The sequence below is a fragment of the Macaca mulatta genome, chromosome 15 (genome assembly GCF_049350105.2).
Source record: "Macaca mulatta isolate MMU2019108-1 chromosome 15, T2T-MMU8v2.0, whole genome shotgun sequence".
Taxonomy (NCBI): Eukaryota; Metazoa; Chordata; class Mammalia; order Primates; family Cercopithecidae; genus Macaca; species Macaca mulatta.
In genome coordinates, this window is record NC_133420.1 from 48019720 (window position 1) to 48042050 (window position 22331).

General features: G+C 38.3%; 1 protein-coding gene and 1 non-coding gene across 2 annotated transcripts in view; both read left to right on the plus strand.

Annotated features, from left to right (window-relative positions):
- The window catches only part of SVEP1 (sushi, von Willebrand factor type A, EGF and pentraxin domain containing 1), a 227539-nt gene extending 207030 nt beyond the window's left edge, over positions 1-20509 (plus strand). Inside the window, exons 44-48 of the mRNA XM_015117116.3 lie at positions 7709-7879; positions 9388-9483; positions 11298-11393; positions 16672-16765; positions 20127-20509. Of these exons, the coding sequence (XP_014972602.3) occupies positions 7709-7879; positions 9388-9483; positions 11298-11393; positions 16672-16765; positions 20127-20148 (479 nt within the window). The 3' untranslated portion in view covers positions 20149-20509. The remainder of the gene's footprint in view (positions 1-7708; positions 7880-9387; positions 9484-11297; positions 11394-16671; positions 16766-20126) is intronic.
- Positions 16994-17100, plus strand: LOC114672968 (U6 spliceosomal RNA). Its single transcript, XR_003723482.1, has one exon. It is a non-coding gene; the product is annotated as a U6 spliceosomal RNA (small nuclear RNA).
- Positions 20510-22331: the final 1822 nt, after the last annotated feature.

A 22331-nucleotide genomic window follows, 5' to 3' on the forward strand; every position in this document is an offset into this window, starting at 1 on the left:
ATTAACCTTAAATGTAAATGGGCTAAATGCTCCAATTAAAAGACACAGACTGGCAAACTGGATAGAGTCAAGACCCATCAGTCTGCTGTATTCAGGAGACCCATCTCACATGCAGAAACACACATAGGCTCAAAATGAGGGATGAAGGAAGATCTACCAAGCAAATGGAACACAAAAAAGGCAGGGGTTGCAATCCTAGTCTCTGATAAAACAGACTCTAAACCAACAAACATCAAAAGAGACAGAGAGGGTATTTACATAATGGTAAAGGGATCAATTCAACAAGAAGAGCTAACCCAAATCGATATGCACCCAATCCAGGAGCGCCCAGATTCATAAAGCAAGTCCTTAGAGACTTGCAAAGAGACTTAGACTCCCACACAATAATAATCAGAGACTTTAAAACCCCACTGTCAATATCAGACAGATCAATGAGACAGAAAGTTAACAAGGATATCCAGGAAATGAACTCAACTCTCCACGAAGCAGACCTAATAGACGTCTACAGAATTCTCCAACCCAAATCAACAGAATATACATTCTACTCAGCACCACATTGCACTTATTCCAAAATTGACCACATAGTTGGAAGTAAAGCACTCCTCAGCAAATGTAAAAGAACAGAAATTATAACAAACTGTCTCTCAGACCACAGTGCAATCAAACTAGAACTCAGGACTAAGAAACTCAATCAAAACCGCTCAACTACATGGAAACTGAACAACCTGCTCCTGAATGACTACTGGGTACATAATGAAATGAAGGCAGAAATAAAGATTTTTTTGAAGCCAATGAGAAAAAAGATATAACATACCAGAATCTCTGGGACATATGTAAAGCAGTGTGTAGAGGGAAATTTATAGCACTAAATGCCCACAAGAGAAAGCAGGAGAGATCTAAAATTGATACCCTAACATCACAATTAAAAGAACTAGAGAAGCAAGAGAAAACACATTCAAAAGCTAGCAGAAGGCAAGAAATAACTAAGATCAGAGCAGAACTGAAGGAGATAGAGACACAAAATCCCTTCAAAAAATCAATGAATCCAGGAGCTAGTTTTTTGAAAAGATCAACAAAATTGGTAGACTGCTAGCAAGACTAATAAAGAAAAGAGAGAAGAATCAAATAAACACAATAAATGATAAAGGTCGAATGTATTTCGACCCCACAGAAATACAAACTACCATCAGAGAATACTATAAACACCTCTATGCAAATAAACTAGAAAACCTAGAAGAAATGGATAAATTCCTGAACACATACACCCTCCCAACACTGAACAGGAAGAAGTTGAATCCCTGAATAGACCAATAACATGCTCTGAAATTGAGGCAATAATTAATATTCTACCAACCAAAAAAAGTCCAGGACCAGATGGATTCAGAGCCTAATTCTACAAGAGCTACAAGAAGAAGCTAGTACCATTCCTTTTGAAACTATTCCAATCAATAGAAAAAGAGGGAATCCTCACTAGCTCTTTTCATGAGTCCAGCATCATCCTGATACCAAAGCCTGGCAGAGAGACAACAAAAAAAGAGAATTTTAGACCAATATCCCTGATGAACATCAATGCAAAAATCCTCAATAAAATACTGGCAAACTGAATCCAGCAGCACATCAAAAAGCTTACCACCATGATCAAGTGGGCTTCATCCCTGGGATGCAAGGCTGGTTCAACATACACAAATCAATAAACATAATCTAGCATATAAACAGAACCAAAGACAAAAACCACATGATTATCTCAATAGATGCAGAAAAGGTCTTTGACAAAATTCAACAGCCCTTCATGCTAAAAACTCTCAATAAACTAGGTATTGATGGAACATATCTCAAAATAATAAGAGCTATGTATGACAAATCCACAGCCAATATCATACTGAATGGGCAAAAACTGGAAGCATTCCCTTTGAAAACTGGCAGAAGACAGGAATGCCCTCTCTCACCACTCCTATTCAACATAGTGTTGGAAGTTCTGGCCAAGGCAATCAGGCAGGAGAGAGATATAAAGCATATTTCATTAGGAAAAGAGGAAGTCAAATTGTCCCTGTTTGCAGATGACATGATTGTATATGTAGAAAACCCCATCATCTCAGCCCAAAATCTCCTTAAGCTGATAAGCAACTTGAGTAAAGTCTCAGGATACAAAATCAATGTGCAAAAATCACAAGCATTCTTATACACTGATAACAGACAAACAGAGCCAAATCATGAGTGAATTCCCATTCACAATTGCTTCAAAGAGAATAAAATACCTAGGAATCCAACTTACAAGGGATGTGAAGGACCTCTTCAAGGACAACTGCAAACCACTGCTCAAGGAAATAAAAGAGGACACAAACAAATGGAAGAACATTCCAAACTCATGGATAGGAAGAATCAATATCGTGAAAATGGCCATACTGCCCAAGGTCATTTATAGATTCAATGCCATCCCCATCAAGCTATCAATGACTTTCTTCACACAATTGGAAAAAACTACTTTAAAGTTCATAGGGAACCAAAAAAGAGCCCACATTGCCAAGACAATCCTAAGCCAAAAGAACAAGCTGGAGGCATCATGCTACCTGACTTGAAACTATACTACAAGGCTACAGTAACCAAAACAGCATGGTACTGGTACCAAAACAGAGATATAGACCAATGGAACAGAACAGAGACCTCAGAAATAATACCACACATCTACAGCCATCTGATCTTTGACAAACCTAACAAAAACAAGAAATGGGCAAAGGATTCCCTATTTAATAAATGGCGCTGGGAAAATTGGCTAGCCATAAGGAGAAAGCTGAAACTGGATCCTTTCCTCACTCCTTATACGAAAATTAATTCAAGATGGATTAGAGACTTAAGTGTTAGACCTAAAACCATAAAAACCCTAGAAGAAAACCTAGGTAATACCATTGAGGACATAATCATGGGCAAGGACTTCATGTCTAAAACACTAAAAGCAACGGCAACAAAAGCCAAAATTGACAAATGGGATCTAATTAAACTAAAGAGCTTCTGCACAGCAAAAGAAACTACCATCAGAGTGAACAGGCAACCTACAGAATGGGAGAAAATGTTTGCAATCTACTCATCTGACAAAAGGCTAATATCCAGAGCCTACAAAGAACTGAAACCAATTTACAAGAAAAAATAACCCCATCAAAAAGTGGGCAAAGGATATGAACAGACACTTCTCAAAAGAAGACATTTATGCAGCCAACAGACACATGAAAAAATGCTCATCATCACTCGCCATCAGAGAAATGCAAATCAAAACCACAATGAGATACCATCTCACACCACTTAGAATGGCAATCATTAAAAAATCAGGAAACAACAGGTGCTGGAGAGGATGTGGAGAAATAGGAACACTTTTAGACTATTAGTGGGACTGTAAACTACTTCAACCATTGTGGAAAACAGTGCGGTGATTCCTCAAGGATCTAGAACTAGAAATACCATTTGACCCAGCCATCCCATTACTGGGTATATACCCAAAGGATTATAAATCATGTTGCTATAAAGACACACGCACACATATGTTTATTGTGGCACTATTCACAATAACAAAAATTTAGAATCAACCCAAATGTCCATCGGTGACAGACTGGATTAAGAAAATGTGGCACATATACACCATGGAATACTATGCAACCATAAAAAAGGATGAGTTCATGTCCTTTTTAGGGACATGGATGAAGCTGGAATCCATCATTCTCAGCAAACTATCACAAGAACAGAAAACCAAACACCGCATATTCTCAGTCATAGGTGGGAACTGAACAATGAGATCACTTGGACACAGGAAGGGGAACATCACACACCGGGGCCTATTGTGGGAAGGGGGAGGGGGGAGGGATAGCATTAGGAGATATACCTAATGCAAATGACGAGTTAATGGGTGCAGCACACCAACATAGCACATGTATACGTATGTAACAAACTTGCACATTGTGCACATGTACCCTAGAACTTAAAGTATAATAATAAAAAAATAAAAAGTAATCAAAAAAATGAAACAAAACAAAACCACCATGAGATACCATCTCACACTAGTTAGAATGGCCATCATTAAAAAGTCAGGAAACAACAGGTGCTGGAGAGGATGTAGAGAAATAGGAACACTTTTACACTGTTGGGGGGGACTGTAAACTAGTTCAACCATTATGGAAAACAGTGTGGCGATTCCTCAAGGGTCTAGAACTAGAAATGCCATTTGATCCAGCCATCCCATTACTGGGTATATACCCCAAGGATTATAAATCATGCTGCTATAAAGACACATGCACACATATGTTTATTGCGGCACTATTCACAATAGTGAAGACTTGGAATCAACCCAAATGTCCATCAGTGACAGAATGGATTAAGAAAGTGTGGCACATATACACCATGGAATACTATGCAGCCCTACAAAAGGATGAGTTCGTGTCCTTTGCAGCGACATGGATGTAGCTGGAAACCATCATTCTCAGCAAACTATCAGAAGAACAGAAAACCAAACACTGAATGTTCTCACTCATACGTGGGAATTGAACAATGAGATCACCTGGACTCTGGAAGGGGAACATCACACATCAGGGCCTATTGTGGGGAGTGGGGAGGGGGAGGGATAGCGTTAGGAGATATACCTAATGAAAATGACAAGTTAATGGGTGCAGCACACCAACATGGCACATGTATACATATGTAACAAACCTGCCCGTTGTGCACATGTACCCTAGAACATAAAGTATTAAAGAAAACACACTGAAGTACAAAGATCATAACAAGATGAAGCAACTACATTAACAAGTCTGCAAAATAACCACCTAGCATCATGATGACAGGATCAAATTCACACATAACAATGCTAACCTTAAATGTAAATGAGTTGAAAGACACAAAATGCCAAGCATATGAAAAGCAGAAAAAAACAGGGGTTGTAATTCTAGTTTCTAACAAAACAGACTTTAAACCAGCAAAGATCAAAAAAGACAAAGAAGGGCATTTCATAATGGTAAAGTGTTCAACAAGAAGAACTAACTATCCTAAATATACATGCACCCAGTACAGGAGCACCCAAATTCATAAATCAAGTTCTTAGAGACCTACAAATAGACTTTGACATTTACACAATAATAGTGGGAGACTTTAACACCCCACTGTCAATATTAGATCATCAAGACAGAAAATTAACAAGGATATTCAGGACTTGAACTCAGCTCTGGATCAAGTGGTCTTGATAGACATCTACAGAACTCTCCACCCCCAAACAACAGAATATACATTCTTCTCATTGCTACACAGCACTTACTCTAAAATTTATCACATAATTGGAAGTAAAACACTCCTCAGCAAAGGCAAAACAACTGAAATCGTAACATTCTCTCAGACCACAGCTCAATCAAATTTGAACTCAGGATTAAGAAACTCAAAACCACACAACTACGTGGAAATTGAACAATCTGCTTCTGAATGACTCCTGGGTACATAATGAAATTAAGGAAGAAATCAAGTTCTTTGAAAGCAATGAGAACAATGAGACAATGTAACAGAATCTCTGGGACACAGTTAAAGCAGTGTTAAAAGAGAAATTTATAGCACTAAATGCCTACATCAAAAAGGTAGAAAGATCTCAAATTGACACCCTAACATCACAACTAAAAGAACTAGAGAATCAAGAGCAAACCCTAAAGCTAGCAGAAGACAAGAAATAACCAAGATCAGAGCAGAACTGAAGGAGATACAGACACAAAAAACCCTTCAAAACAACGAATTAATCAAGGAGCTGTTTTTTTGAAAAAAGTAATAAAATAGACCGCTAGCTAGACTAATAAGAAAAGAGAGAAGAATCAAACACAATAAAAAATGATAAAGGGGATATCACCACTGACACCACAGAAATACAAACAACCATGAGAGAATAGTATAAATACCTCTATGCACATAAACTAGAAAATCTAGAAGAAATGGATAAATTCCTGGACATATGCACCCTTGCAAGACTGAAGCAGGAAAAAGTTGAATTCCTGAATAGGCCAATAACCAGTTCTGAAATTGACGCAGTACTAAATAGACTACCAACCAAAAGAAGCCAAGGACCAGACAGATTTACAGCTGAATTCTCCCAGTGGTACAAAGAGTAGCTGCTACCATTCCTTCAGAAACTATTCCAAACAATTGAAAAGGAGGGACTCCTGCCTAACTCATTTTATGAAGCCAGCATCATCCTGATACCAAAACCTGGCAGAAATACAAGAAAAAAAACTTTAGGCCAATTTCCCCGATGAACATCAATACAAAAATCCTCAATAAAATACTGGAGAACCAAATCCAGCAGCACATCAAAAAAAAAAAAAAAAAAAAAAAATCAAGTTGCCTTCTTCCCCTGGATGCAAGGCTGGTTCAACATATGCAAATCAGTAAACATAATTCATTTATTTCCTTCTGATTTCTGTTGCATAGTAGGTATTTTGTCCACCTTAGAGGGGAAAAAATTTTAGAAAAATCATACAAATTCATTATCTCCCCTAACAAGTTTTTGGTAGTATTATGACAACAAAGTGACCTTTTAGAAGCCAGCTTATAAGGACTCTTCATTCAAAAGTTGAACAAACTAGATTCTGATTAGAATCCTGACACCAATCTAGCCCTTGCCTTGTGCCCCACCATAGAATAATTCTAATTATCTTAAGGCTTCTTGTAAAATTCTCAAAACAGTATCAGTTATAAAAATTTCTATTTAAATATATATCACATGTCCCTTTCAAAAAGAGAGGATTATCATCCAATCTAACACAGATCCCAAAAGCAGAAAGTCACTCTTTTTTTTTTTTTTCTTTTTTTTTTTTTTTTTTTTTGAGACGGAGTCTCGCTCTGTCACCCAGGCTGGAGTGTAGTGGCCGGATCTCAGCTCACTGTAAGCCCTGCCTCCCGGGTTTATGCCATTCTCCTGCCTCAGCCTCCAGAGTAGCTGGGACTACAGGCGCCCGCCACCTCGCCCGGCTAGTTTTTTGTATTTTTTAGTAGAGACAGGGTTTCACCGTGTTAGCCAGGATGGTCTCGATCTCCTGACCTCGTGATCCGCCCGTCTCGGCCTCCCAAAGTGCTGGGATTACAAGCTTCAGCCACTGCGCCCAGCCAAAAGTCACTCTTTTACAGTATTGAAAAGAGGAAAGTAACATGAAACCTTGAATTTCATAAACCTGATCAAGTTGTATTCATTGAGCATCTATAGACTAGAGACAATATTCATTCAATGACTCATTTTCAAGAGCATGTTGCATGCTAGGCACTGTTCTAGGCATTAACAAAATAGCCCTGATACAATATGTAGTACTACAATTAATGATCTTTACTCTGGAACAGTAGACTACAATCATCATGCTTTCTCTCCTCATTTAATAAGCATCCTGTTTTGAAAGTCTCTTGCAGCCAGTTATCTGACAAGGTACAAGAGCTAATTCTTGGTGTCCTACAGACTGCTTTCCTTAGGTTTAAAATAGGCTGTCCTTCAACATTTGAATCAGAAGACAAAAAACCTTTTATCTTTGTATGTCTAATTTTTCTCACCAGCAGCAGTTAATTCTTTAGTTCTTACTATTCTAGAGAAGTAGGTGAAAATGTTTCCCTTATGTATTTTATTTTTGCTCTTTAAATTCATTCTGCGAGATGAGACTGTGTTCTCAGTCTGTGTTAATAGCACAAGCTTAATTGTTGTTTTGTTTTCCTGTAGAAATCTCGTGTGGTCCACCAGCTCATGTAGAAAATGCAATTGCTCGAGGTGTACATTATCAATACGGAGACATGATCACCTACTCATGTTACAGTGGATACATGTTGGAGGGTTCCCTAAGGAGTGTTTGTTTAGAAAATGGAACATGGACATCACCTCCTATTTGCAGAGGTAAGGAAATATTTGCATGGTTATTTCTTAGTGAAACTGCGGGGAAATGTGTATAGAAATCTGATTTGTTCAACAATTAATATGCATGCTGCTTTATTTTTCCTTGGCTTTAAAATTTCTTTTAGCAGCTGTGTCATTTTCTTTTAATGTTATGGTTTGAGTTTTAAAAGCACACAGAACTCTGAGGTTCTGTGCTTGAAATTCTGCAAAACAGAAAGAGGTAATGAGGCACCCTAGTATTATGTCCTTCTAAAACTTACACTTTTCTAATAAAATATAGTTTTTATACATCATAATAATTTCATTCATTCTACAAATATTTGCTAAAAGTCAAGAAGTACGCTAGTATACACAGATATAACCAAGGAACTACAAGAATAATTGAGTTGTTGGATGAGTTGACCACATAAACAGTGTTCAGATTTGGACTTTAATAACTGGTGAGGCAAGAAATATTGAGGAAGTCAATGGATGAATGGCATGAGCCTCAAAAGAAACAGGGGCTATCGCACGAGAAAGAGGATTCATTGTCTGACAGCAACAATAAGAAGTGAGATCATCGATACATGGGATGTAAGAGAATGTAGAGCCTTTTGAGAGAGTTGTTGAGGGGGGACATCTTAAAGGAATATCCCAGACTTCAATTAAATTCTAAAGTCAGAATGAGTGTTGTGTGTGTGATATTGAAACAACATAAATGTCTGTTGACAGATAAATGGATAAAAAAAAAGTACGTGTTGATAGAAGGATAAGAAGATAGATTACATAGACATGTAGATAAAAATAGGTAGACATGGTGAAGTATTATTCAGCTTTACAAAAGAAGAAAATCCTGCCATTTACAACACATAGATTAACCTGGAGGACATCATGCTACATAAAATAAGCCAGACACAGAATGACATACACCGCCCGATTTTGCTGATAGGTGCAATCTAAAATAGTCAACCTCATAGAAGCAGAGAGTAGATGGTGGTTCCCAGGAGCTGGGAGGGCGGTAAGGATAGGGAGATGTTAGTCAAAGTATCAAAGTTTCAGTTATGCAAGATGAATAAGTTCTAGAGTTCTAACATCCAGCAATGTGACTGTAGTTAACAATACTGTATTGCATACTGAAAATTTGCTGAAAGGATAGATCTTGTGTTCTCACCACAAAAGAAGAAAGATAGAAAATAATAACTATGTGAGGGGATGAATGTGCTAATTAGCTCACTTGTGGTGATTATTTCACAATCTATACATAAGTCAAAACATCAGGTCGTAAACCTTAAACATATATAATTTTTATTTGTTGTACCTTAATAAAGCTACAGGGAAAACTGCAATAATAGCAGCCAATATAATGCTGTATTTCTCCACATACTGAAATTTCCTCTTGAGATTCGATTTTTGTTTCTCTTCCTGAAAACTTGACTCAAGGAAATAGTATGAAATATAAAGGAGCAATCCTATTTTCTGACTCCTTCCATAATTCCCTACATTTGTGACCCATCCTGCTTCTTTTCCAGCTGTCTGTCGATTCCCATGTCAGAATGGGGGCATCTGCCAACGCCCAAATGCTTGTTCCTGTCCAGAGGGCTGGATGGGGCGCCTCTGTGAAGAACGTGAGTTACTCTTCAGATCTTAACTTTGTGTCCTGACAAATTGCATGGATGCTCCCACCTGAGGGGAGTTACCAGGAAATGGTTGTAGTGTTGGGAAGAATTCATTTGTAGGGTTGGGAAGAAGTCCTTGTCCACACCAAACAGTGCACATATGTGTCAATAGGTTGCAGAAGATCTAAAATATTCATGACTTTGAAAATACTGTTATTAAGATCCATCTAAAGTCATCTTCACATGCTCCCTGGCACAAATTTGCAAAAGTCTTCTTGAGAAGGTGCTTGTTGTAAAGTCTCCAAGCCATCCTCTTCCCTTAACTCAGGGTCTACTATGTGCTATGTCAGTCATTGCTACAGTTGGTGTAAACGGGCACCACTGCAAAACATGTACTTTGCAGGTAATATTTGTGGCTCACCATTTCCTCTTTGTTGTTAAGAACGGTTTATACTAATTAAGAAAATAAGGAAAGCTGGCACTCCTATATCCATACTTGGTAAATTAATATAGAATTTTGATCCTTATAGAAACACATTTGAATTTGAAATTCCAGAGAGGTATAGATAGTGATGTTAAATTTTTTAGATATCTCAACTACACTTTATTTCAATCTTAAAATATATATAAAGATAAAATGGTTTCATATTTCAATGGGAGCAGTGTATGTAAACCATTAAGAGTGATTCATGTGATGGCCATTGGTCTATACCAGTTTTTCCTAAAGGGCAGAAATTTTGTAAGAGACTAAAATGTTTTAAGTGTGACTTTTTCAACTAATCTATAAAGGAAAATGTATGATGGAAATAAATTTAGGCTGCTAACAACTCACCAAAACAAGTATTCTCAAGTGATTAAAAAGCAGAAATCACACTTTTCTCTTCCAGCTCACCCCAATCATTCCATTTCACCTAGAGCTCACAGACTTAACCTGTTCCTGTGTCAAGAGTCCAAAGACTTAGTAAGCTTTGACTTTGGGGTACCTCATGACAGGCCTGGCTTGGCTGGCTTAGCTGGCCTGGCTCACTGAGCGTATGCCTGCCCTCCTTCATTACACCAGGGCTTCCCAAGCTTTGCTGTGCATACAGATCATCTGGGAGATCAGCAGATCTGGGTTGGTACCTGACATCTGCGTTGCTAACCAACTCCTAGGTGATGCCAAGACTATTGGTTAGGGAACTTGATTTTGAGGAGTAAGGCAATAATCTCACATCTTTTAAACAGACTATGCCTCTTTAAAGATTTCAATTGTTTCTAGGAGGAAGAATGATAGTCACGGACAGTGTAGGGGACACATCATTCAGCCACCATCAGGCTTCAGCTTCTCAGAAATCAAGGGTGTGTTGTCCCATTGCTACCAAAATGTTGCAAACTCCAACCCTATGTTATAGCCCATCTGATTCCCATTCTCACATTTAGTTCAAGACAGGAAGAGAGCCTCAAGGCAGCCAAATCCTCTTAGAACATTTTGTGTAATTTGTAATGGAAATTTGAAACTATAATAAATGGAGACCGTTCTGCTTATTTTGTGAAGAGTTAAAGCAAAGCACTTTGCAGACACTGATTACCGAGTGTCTTCACTGAAAGAGGATTTGGCCTTAGAGTCATTTATCTGGCTAAGAATCCAGGCTTACTTTCCTGATTGTGTTTTCCCAGTGATACTCATTAATAAGCAGAGCACATGCAGGAAAGTTATTTAGTGAGTCATATAAGGTTTCACTCCTGCAAAATGTTTTCTGAACTCTTGAACCTATCTGAGATGTGTATTTTGATCAATGCCATTTCAACCCCACTCCCTTTTTTTTTTTTTTTTTTTTTTTTAGCAATCTGCATTCTTCCCTGTCTGAACGGAGGTCGCTGTGTGGCCCCTTACCAGTGTGACTGCCCACCTGGCTGGACGGGGTCTCGCTGTCATATAGGTAGGCCTCTTTCATGGTTTGTTTTCTTGGTGGCTCAATCCCATGAAACTCCAGAGGACATTAAAGAGTATGACTCAGACTCAGAAGTGGTGGTAAAGTGAAAAAGTACTGATGTTTCTCAAAAATTCCTCAAGATGATCCCGCAGTTGGTGTCTCAATACTGAATTTTATGGTTGCCTAAACACGTTTGCCAGTCATGTGCCAAAGAATAACATCTAAGTCGACTCAATTATCTGTCTTCTTTATGTCATCTGCTTCATTTTGCAGAGCATAGAGAAGACATTACACAGAGGTTCAGAATATTTATTTTAATCTCTGAGAAGCTAAATTACTAAATTCATGCTTACTCTTTAGAAAGAACAAGGTTATACATAAATACAATTTAAGTTAAAATTTTTTTAAAAATCACTTTATCCAGTCTACCATTGATGAGTATTTAGATTGATTCCATGTCTTTGCTATTGTGCATGGTGCTGCAATACACATGCATGTGTCTTTATGGTAGAATGATTTCTATTCCCTTGGGTATATACCCAGTAATGGGATTGCTGGGTTGAATGGTAGTTCTGTTTTTAGGTCTTTGAGGAATCGCCATACTGCTTTCCTCAATGGTTGAACTAATTTATACTCTTACCAACAGTGTATAAGTGTTCCCTTTTCTCCACAACCTCGCCAGCATCTGTTTTGTTTTGTTTTGTTTTGTTGTTTTTCGAGACAGAGTTTCACTCTGGTCACCCAGGCTGGAGTGCGGTGGCGTGATCTTGACTCACTGAAACCTCCACCTCCCAGGTTCAAGTGATTCTCCTGCCTCAGCCTCCAAAGTAGATAGGATTACAGGCACCTTCTGTCACACCCTGCTAATTTTTCTATTTTTAGTAGAGACAGAGTTTAATCACGTTGGCCAGGCTGATCTTGAACTCCTGACCTCAAGTGATCCACCCACCTTGACCTCCCAAAGTGTTGAGATTACAGGCATGAGCCACTGCATCCAGCCTTTTTACTTTTTAGTAACAGCCCTGCAGCCATAAAAAAGAACGAGATCATGGGATATGGATGGAGCTGGAGGCCATCATCCTTAGAAAACTAACGCAGGAACAGAAAACCAAATACCACACGTTCTCACTTATAAGTGGGAGCTAAATGGTGGGAGCTAAATGATCAGAACATATGAACACAGAGAGAGGAACAATAGACACTGAAGCCTACTTTTGAGGGTAGAGGGTGGGAGGAAGGAGAGGATCAGAAAAAATAACTATTGGGAACTAGACTTAGTACCTGAGTGATGAAATAATCTGTACAGCAAACTCCCGTGACACAAGTGTACTTATACAACAGACCTTGAACCTATAAGTTAAAAAAAAGTTTAAAGAAAAAAGGAAAAAAATTACAAAACTCATCAAAGAGATGGTTTCTTATCATGGACAACAGTAACAAATGATAGTTGATTGATTCGTAACAAACATTCTCTTAGCACCTCTTGCGGACCTCAAATACAGCATTTGGCCCACTTACTTTGACATCTGTTCATTTGCTTGATTATCTATCCCTTCCCCCACTAGATTATACACCACCTAAGGGCAAGGATTTTATCATCTTTATATCCCCAGTGCTTAGCATAGTGCCCAAATATAGTAGGTATTTTTAGTAAATATCAAATAACTCAATTTAAAATGACAAACTATCTTTCTAATGTCCTAAAATTTTAAGCCACCATTTAAAAAATAGGACTTGCTATATTTATTAAGTATTAATTCTGACATACCACTATTCTGCCTATAAACAATGTTTATACCACTTCCTCAGTGGAGTAAAATGTAAATGGCATGTAAAGTATAGACAGGGCTTTCTGACACCAGAGCTTGTCATGAACCCTAAGACTGGGAAGACCATATAACTTAGCGTCTAAACCAGGACATTTTTGAGAGTAAAAGAGGCACTATTAATAAGTAAACCAGAAAAATGAGACTGAAAAGTACCGTTATAGACAAAAGCAGACAGGCAGTCATCAACCCACTTAAAGCCAAAATTGAGCCATTCATGAAGGTAGAGAAGGAAAAATGTTCTGAGGCTGAATTTGAAGGCCTTATTTGAGACTCTGAAAGCAGTCTATACAGTGTTTGTTTATAACAAATCAACTTTGATATTTACCCACGTTTCTCCTGCTCATCTATAAACAAGCTTTGCTTTTATCCGGGTACCTTACTGGTGCAAGTAATGAATGAATTACTCTTGACTCACCCTCCCTTTCATCTGAGGTTACAGCACCATCACTATTTTTGTTCATTCCTGCTCAGCATCCCTCATTCTACTCCACACCACTGTCTCCAGCCAGTAAAAGATTCTGGATCATGGCCCAGTTGACCTTCTCGTCACCATGTCCCTCCAGACTGAACATCATCAGTGTACTACTTTGGCATGTCTTTGCCCTGGTTTAAGAGCCTAAAATGGTTCTCTATTTTAGTCTCCACATCCACCCTGAATTCTTTTGACTTCCAAGGTACTGCATAAGCCAGCTTCAGCACACCTGAAGCACAACTCACTTCTTATCCTACCATTACACACTGTGCCCTGCAGTGACAGTTTTCTCACTACCCCTGCAAGCAGCCTGTTCTCCCCAGTCTCCTTACATGTGCACATGATCTGCCTCTTTCCTCCACCTATTCTAGCCTCACTCAACCCCCAAGTCCTGCCTAAGTTTCCTCTGATCTCAAAACTTGTTCAATATCACAATAATCTACTTTCTAACATTCCATTTCTATAAATGTTACACAACTAGTTATAATCATGCAGTTTAAAGCTAATAAATGGATCTGATTTATGTGGCTTTCTTTTGCACCTTAGCTCTCTAATAAGAATATGCTCCTTAATGACACTGACTATGGTCTTTGTTTTTCCAAATCTTACAGCAGCTACCTCAGCATAGATCCTATTTATACCCCTAAGTACTAACCATATCATAAGCATATAAAACAGGGGCTCCTGCTCTCCAGAATTTCAATCTAGGAAAGGGGAAGGGATACGGAATGGCCTGTAAATAGATAACTAGGATATGTTAAGATAGAGGCTAATTAAAATCTATAAAATGGGCTATGACAACAGTGAAAATGGGTAAACTAACCAAATGTCAAGGTTCAGAAAAAGTTTCGCAAGCATAGAATCTGAGGAGAAACAAAAGGAGTCACCAGAAGAAAATCGTGGCAGCTAAAAGCATGAATCACAAAATACACAGGTGTGTTCAGCAAAGGATAACCAAAGCCATAGAGGAAATGCAGGGGAGTGGCTGGAATGAAGCTCTAAAGATGGGCAGCACCAGATCAGGAAACGCATCGCATGCCAAGTGCAAGATGCTGAATTATGCGTTGAGAGCAACAGAAGCCACTGAAGGATCTTAAGCAGGAGAATCATGTGATCAGATTTTCTTTTAGAAAACTGATTTTGGCAGCAGTATGAAAAGTGGAAGAAAGCAAGACTTACTATAGAGAGATTCGTTGAGGGGGTTGTAAAAACAGAATTGGCAAGAATTAATGAAGTCAGGAGAAACAACCACAAAAGAGCAGATTTGAGAGACAGTAAAGAGTAAGAATCAATGCTACTTGGTTACAGATCTATTGTGAGGGGTAGAATCCATGTAGAATCAAAACTACTTGGAAGAGTAAAAGCTGTTTCCAGCTTGGGCATTGGAGTGGAAGATGATGCCATTTACTGAGATAGAGAAGCCAGGAGAAGCCATAAGGAGTTAAGTATGGACACACTGAGTTTGAGGGGACTGTGAAACATACAAGGGGAGTGATAGGCAGTTGGATGATAGTTTAGGTTCTCAGAAAATTCATTTAGATGAAGATAGAGATTTATAAGTCATCACTGAAAGATACTCATGGGGGGAAAAATAAGACTGCAGAAGACACACGACATGAAAAGGTGGCCCTGAATGAACACTGGGACCACCGATGTGATAGGGAAGGAGGATTAAGTTTTTAGACAAAGAAGTAAAAGTAACGACTAGTTTGGTAGTGCAGTCAGGCACTGCTAAATCAGCATAGTCCTGAAAAGGAGTAATGTGTTCTTATATCATCAAGCAGAAACTATGAAGAGTTTGTTTTCAGTTACTGAGTTTTATTTTTGCTTGTTTTAATCCTGCTTTGTTTCCTAATTTTCTTTCCCATGAGATTGCTAATAAGTGCATTCTGCTGGCCAGCTCTTAATCTTACCAAGAGAGCTCCCCAAGGGGAAGGGCGTATTTTACTTCTTGTCCTCTCTCCTGTTCTGTCTGGACAAGGACCAGTGCTTATCGAGTGCCTGCTACTTGCTTAGCAGACATTTTCTCCATATTTTATGAATGAATGACTGAAGAAATGACATTTACTTATATTTCACCAAAAAGGAGTTTTTCATCCAGGAAAGAGCCTGCCTTTCTGTGCTACAGAGATTGGAATGGTTCTTATTTCCAGCTTTCTCCCAACAGACATTTTATTTCCTTCCTACAAGGAGTTCTCCTTTCTCTTTGATATGTTACACTTGCTGGTATTAGGTCATGATGAATTTTCAGCATCTTCAGGTTTTTTAACAAAGGTATGCAGATGAAGAGTTTGGTTATGAGATTATGGATTTGTGAGAAAGGCACCTAGATAGTAAATCTTTCGGTGTCCTCTCAGGGTTTTATCTGTGGCTAACCAGTTTCTGTAATTCCAGTTAAAGCTGACACTGTGAAATGTGTCTCCTTGCCAAACACAAAGGGATGTTGAATCATCTGTTATTTTAGACAATCCTTGTGCCTAATTTATTGTCATAAAAGTTGACATCTGACTTAATCACCCACTCAATCATAGAGTTCAATGCTAACTCCCTTGAGGAATTTACAGTCTTGAGCTTCAAGTCGGTGGCAAGAAATTTTAAAAAAAGGAAGAAATGTACAAGCTAATTGAACAAACAAAATTTATACTTCAAAATGCTCAAAGTGTCAGATTGGTGGCATAAATAAAAAAAGATTAGAGAAGAGGAAAATCAGTGGACTTGGAGTGATCAGCAAAGCCTTCAATAAGTATATAGAACTTAATCTGGGACTTAAATATGAAAACTGACCAGCTTGGAAGGAAAAAGGGAGGTAGTACCACATAAGGATGTGAGGTCAAGCAGAGCAGCAGAAATGGATAATGCTAACGGTATATGAAGACCAGCAGTGGCTGCTGCAGGAAGTAGAGGCAAATCTTATCCTATGTGCCTTTATGGATATTGTCAGGATTGCTAAGTATTAAATAAATGTGTGGGCTTTTTATTCCAGCTGTTTGCCAGTCTCCCTGCTTAAACGGTGGAAAATGTGTAAGACCAAACCGATGTCATTGTCTTTCTTCTTGGACAGGACATAACTGTTCCAGGTAAGATAACCAAAAACTAATGTTCACCTGTAACATGAAGACTCTAAAATTCAAGTAAATTGTCATAAGAGCCAGAAGTTATCTCTATCTAGTTTGACTGTAAGTATTTTGTATGTGAAAATATCCATTTTGAGACATGCTCTCTAAATTTGAACTAAAACCAAAGCTAAGAAATATTAGTTCAGTATCGACAAATAAAACAAGAATGTCTCAAACTTAAGCAGTCTTGTGCTGACTTCAGCAGCACATATACTAAAACTGGAACTTCATAGAGAGGATTAGTATGACCCATGCTAGAGGATGACACACAAATTTTTGAAGCATTCCACATTTTTTGCAATTAAAAAAAAGAAAAAATGGGCTATATAAATAAATAAATCATCTTCTTGAACAGAAGATTGCATCCTACAGATGCAAGGATGTAAAATAAATAGACAATATATTTTATTGAAAATGACCCAATGGATGTTTAAGTTCTTCATTACAATAAAAATCATATTAAATTGATAGGAAATGTTTGTTTTAAAGTAAAATATTTTTGTTTTATATTTTAGTGTTTATATACGTAGCATTTCATTGACTACAAAATGATTATGTAAAAATATGTTTTTTCATTGGTTTCTCATTTCTGACCAGATACATATTATAGTTTAAAAATACTATCACAAAAATAAGTCAAAGGGAAAAATAGTTAAAAGATCATTTATATATTTTTAAACATCAGTAAAATCATCAGCCATATTGTGCCATACCATAGATAAAATATTTTCAACATTCAAACATTGTCCTCACCAATGTTGCAATGTTGAAATATTATCAGCTATTTTAAGACTTTCAATATACATCCCTGCACTTAGATTTGTATTATGTACACTTACCCCCATCATATAGGACTCATTAAAAACAAATGGGTATTTTCATATTCATTTCTTAAAGTGAGAAAAATTCAGTTAACTGAAAACAACTTTTATTTTTCATTTCCTGGTTTATTATTTTGATTGGAATGTCAAAGTCAACTTGCAAATATAAAAAAAGCAATTACAGTAATGCCAGTGAATTTCCTCACATCATCTCAAGTGTATGCCATCTCTGCAAAAAGAGAAAAAATAAACTGAACCCTAAACAGCAAATTTGAAATGGACAAATATATTAAGACGCTGCCAAGATTATACCTTTACCTGACAGCAGAGTTGAATTTAAGAAAATGAGAGCCAAATAAAGAGGAAAAAAAGAGAAAAAAAACAAAACAGTGACTCAAAAAAAGTATTTAGTACTTTCTTATAAATATTAGATTTTATATTTCAACCTCTTCATTTTTGAGATAAAGAAGAGGAAGTCCAGAGAGAGTTTGCGTGATTTAAAACCTGTCCATAGGAGTTCTTTCTTGATCGAGGAAAGGATAATTATTAGCTTGTATGAAAATATTGTACATTAATAAGAAAAACAAGATCTAGATTTTTATGCAAAAGTTTGATGTAGGCATCCAAGAAAAATAATGGCAAATTAAGCTGAGAGGTGTAGCCCACATTCAAGGGAAGGCTAACTAGCAACCCAGAGGACCAGGCAGGTTCCTCCTCCGTATACTGTAATCCTTGTTAAAACTCTAACCAGTTTAAGCAAAGAAGAGGATTTATCATCCCAATAGAGGGACCTTGTATGGAACCCAAAGACAAAGGAGTGGTTGAGCATCAGGAGGACCAGACTAGGGACGTGAAAGCCAAGTGTGCCTCTCCACCTCCCATGTTACCACCTCTTCCAGGGTCTGCTCCATCCTCTGTCTTGCTGCAGAGTGGTTTTCTTCTGTTTGGTTCACATGGAAGGGAAGGACAGAATTTCTCTCTCTTTTTTTTTTTTTTTTTTTCTTAAAGACAGAGTCTTACTCGGATGCCCAGGCTGGAGTGCAGTGTGCAATCTCGGCTTACTGCAACCTCCTCCTCCTGGGTTCAAGCAATTCTGTCTCAGCCTCCTGAGTAGCTGGGACTACAGGCATGCGCCACCACACCCAGCTAATTTTTGTATTTTTAGTAGAGATGGGATTTCACTATGTTGGCCAGGCTGGTCTCGAACTCCTGACCTCGGGTGATTTACCCACCTTGGCCTCCCAAAATGCTGGGATCACAGGCATGAGCCACCATGCCCGGCCAGGACAAAATTTCTTACAGAATTTTTTACATGTCACCATACAGTATCCAGAGACATAGTACACTGTCCCAGTGTACTATGGTTGGTCCAGACTGATTCAATGGCCAAGCATGAATCAATGAACTGTCCTAGGTTGGATTATGTTGTACCAACATAAAGGGTAATTTTGTCAAAAAACTGGGTAAAAGGGAAGAGAGTCTGGCAATTCCCAGAAGAAAGGAGAGTGGGAGGGGGAGAATGCTTTTCTGAGAAAGAAACAATAAATGTTACCGTATAATTTTTTCCTTCTCTCCTATGAGACTGAGTGCCTTAAAGTTTGTATGCTGGGCCGACTGTGATGGCTCACACCTGTAATCCCAGCAATTTGGGAAGCCAAGGCAAGCAGATCACTTGGATCCAGGAGTTCAAGACCAGCCTGAGCAACATAGGAAGATCCCGTCTCTACAAAAAATACCCAGAAAAATTAGCCAGGCATGGTGGCATACGCCTGTAGTCTCAGCTAACTCAGGAGGCTGAGGTGGGAGGATTGCTTGAACCCAGGAGGCGGAGGTTGCAGTGAGCCAAGACTGTGCCACTGCACTCCAGCCTGGGCAACAGAGTAAGATCTTGTTTTAAAAAACAAAAACACATGCCTAGTGCCTTCTACAGGCACAATAATCACTGCTCAGTAAAGGCTTGTTAACAGATGGAGCAATTTCCTGGCATGATTGTCAGCTGGTAGAGAAATGCCTTATGGCATCCATTAAATCCCTCAATGTTTAACCTTCTGTACTAATAAATAAGACTGACCTGACCTTTTTCCCAGATAATTCAGTGGTTCAGAAGGAAATTGTGTTTCCTCTGACCTCTGCACATCTTCAGAAAACTGATCCGAAGCAAATACCATAACTAAAAACCATAGATTCTTAGTGGACTAAGAGACCTTTAAGTTCATTATGTCCAAACCTCTCATTTTACAGAAGAGAGAATTTTAAGATAGAAAACTAGTGGCAGAATCAAGACTAAAACTCAGGTCTGATGCTTCTCAGATCTTTCCATAAGTTAGCACTGCATGCCTCTTAGTTATCTCAAAGAATGACCCCCATCCCTATAAACATCACAGATAATGCCCAGGTATCTGGGACTTTCAATCCTGTTTTCATCAACCCCTAAAGAGATGTTAGCTCTTCAGTTCAATTTCTTCTTTAGAATCTATTTGGTTGCTTTTTTTTTTTTCCAGGAAAAGGAGGACTGGGTTTTAACCACTGCACGACCAGCTGGCTCTCCCAAAAGCAGGATCATCTCTCCTTGGTAGTTCCTGGGCATCCTGGAACTTATGCAAAGAAAGTCCAACATGGTGCTGGGTCTTGTTTAGTAAACTTGTTACTTGGGGTTACTTTTTTAATTTTGTGATATATTTTGTTATTCCTTGTGACATACTTTCTTACATGTTTTCCATTTTTAAATATGCCTGTATTTTCTATATAAAAATTATATTAAATAGATGCTGCTCTACCCTCACAAAATGTACATATTCTGCTGTCTATTGGGAAAGTTCCTGGTACACGTTTTTATTCAGTTACTTAAAATGATTTTTCAATTAAAATATATTTTGCTACTAAATAATATTTTGCTGGATAGTACCATTTTATGAGGTGGCCAAGGGATTCATAGAGAGGACTCATGATCTTTCATCTGTGCCACTGGCACCACATGGGAGAACCCTTACAATAAAGGAGACCCCTTCATTCTGGTTCCATCTTCTTTACAATATGTGTAATAAAGTTTTTTCTTTCACTGAATCAGACAGTAACTGTTGGACCTAGTACTCTCCACCACATAATTATGTCCTGGTACTTAGGGTAGCCTGGCTAATTCTTTTCTCAACATTTGAAAAGCTGTAGGCATTAACTTCGTGGATGTGGAGAAACAGCATAATGACATTGGTTCACAATGAAAGTGCTAGCCTTCTTTCTCATGGCTGGAATAAGAAATGCAAGAACTGGAAGATTAACAGAGAGCTGATACCTGGACTGGTAATGCCACAACTCACTATTTTGGGAGAAAGGAGGTAGGAAAGGGAAGACAGGGAAAGAGAAGGAAAAAGGCAAATGGGAAACGTCCCCCAGAGCTGTACTCCTGGTCCCACCTGCAAAAGAGAATTGCAGCCACCTAAGAGAAAGCTGAGCTGCCCCTCAGTCCTCACTGTCACCTACCTCTATCACAATACTTGTACCAAGATGAAGACTTCCCCAGACTTCAGAAAATAAACTCAAACCCTAGATTTTGTTTTAAAATAGGAAACTCAATCAACTTGCCTCCATCCTCTGGGAAAACTGCTCCCATACAGGCCTTGGAGTGCGTTGTAGCACCATGGAGGAATGCAGAAAGATGAAAAAGATTTTGATTCTCCTAGTGGTTCTCTTCACTACCATAGGCATCCCTCAGCCATTGACGACTCCTTCTTTCTCTTGACATTCACTTTCTTGACCAGTCTTACACGCTTATGAGTCTGCCTTCCAATAAATTTACTCATAGTCCATTAACTTCCAAACCATGTTGACCTTTGTCATTTATAATCATAAAAACATAAAAATACAGTCAAAAAGGCTGGGTGCAATGGCTTGCACCTATAATCCTAGCACTTTGGAAGACTGAGGTGGGCAGATAGCTTGAGCTCAGTAGTTCGAGACTAGCCTGAGCACCATGGAGAAACCCCATCTCTAAAAAAAAATAAATACAAAAAAAAAATACAAAAATGAGCTGGGCATGGTGATGCATACCTCTAGTTCCAGCTACTTGGGGAGGCTGATGCAGGAGGATTGCTTGAACCTGGGAGGTCGAGGCTGCACTGAGCCGAGATCGCACCACTTCACTCCAGCCTGGGTGACAAAGTGAGACCCTATTTCAAAAAGAAAAGAAGAGAAAATACAGCCCCAAATCTGAGTAATAAGAAAAATAGTACCAGAAAAAATTAAGCGAAGAAAACAATTGGAAACAACACTTAGTTCTGAAAGTACCTACTAAATAAGTATACCTTCAAAGTGGAGGTTGTATTGGGTTACTTTGAATAGGCTGAAAGGTTCATATCTTCACAGTAAGTCAAAGTAGTCCTGGCATATAGAGAATATAAGGAAGTAAAGCACCATACAAGTGAGGTGTGGAAATAATACTATTTAGAAATGTGAGTCACAGAGTAATGATACTAAGAATAGTTGAAGAATATTATTTTTTAATCTTCCATACTATGCAGAGAAGACCAGTGTAGGAAAACAAAAATTTTAAAAAGAAATTTAAAAATCTTTCATACAGATATATCTTGTAGTGAATTTTTGAAGGGGGAGCCATTCACCATGCTATATAAACTATCCCACAAGCTGGAAAAGATGACAAACATTGAGTAATATTTGCCAGATACTTACCAAATACCACTCTGATGCAAAAA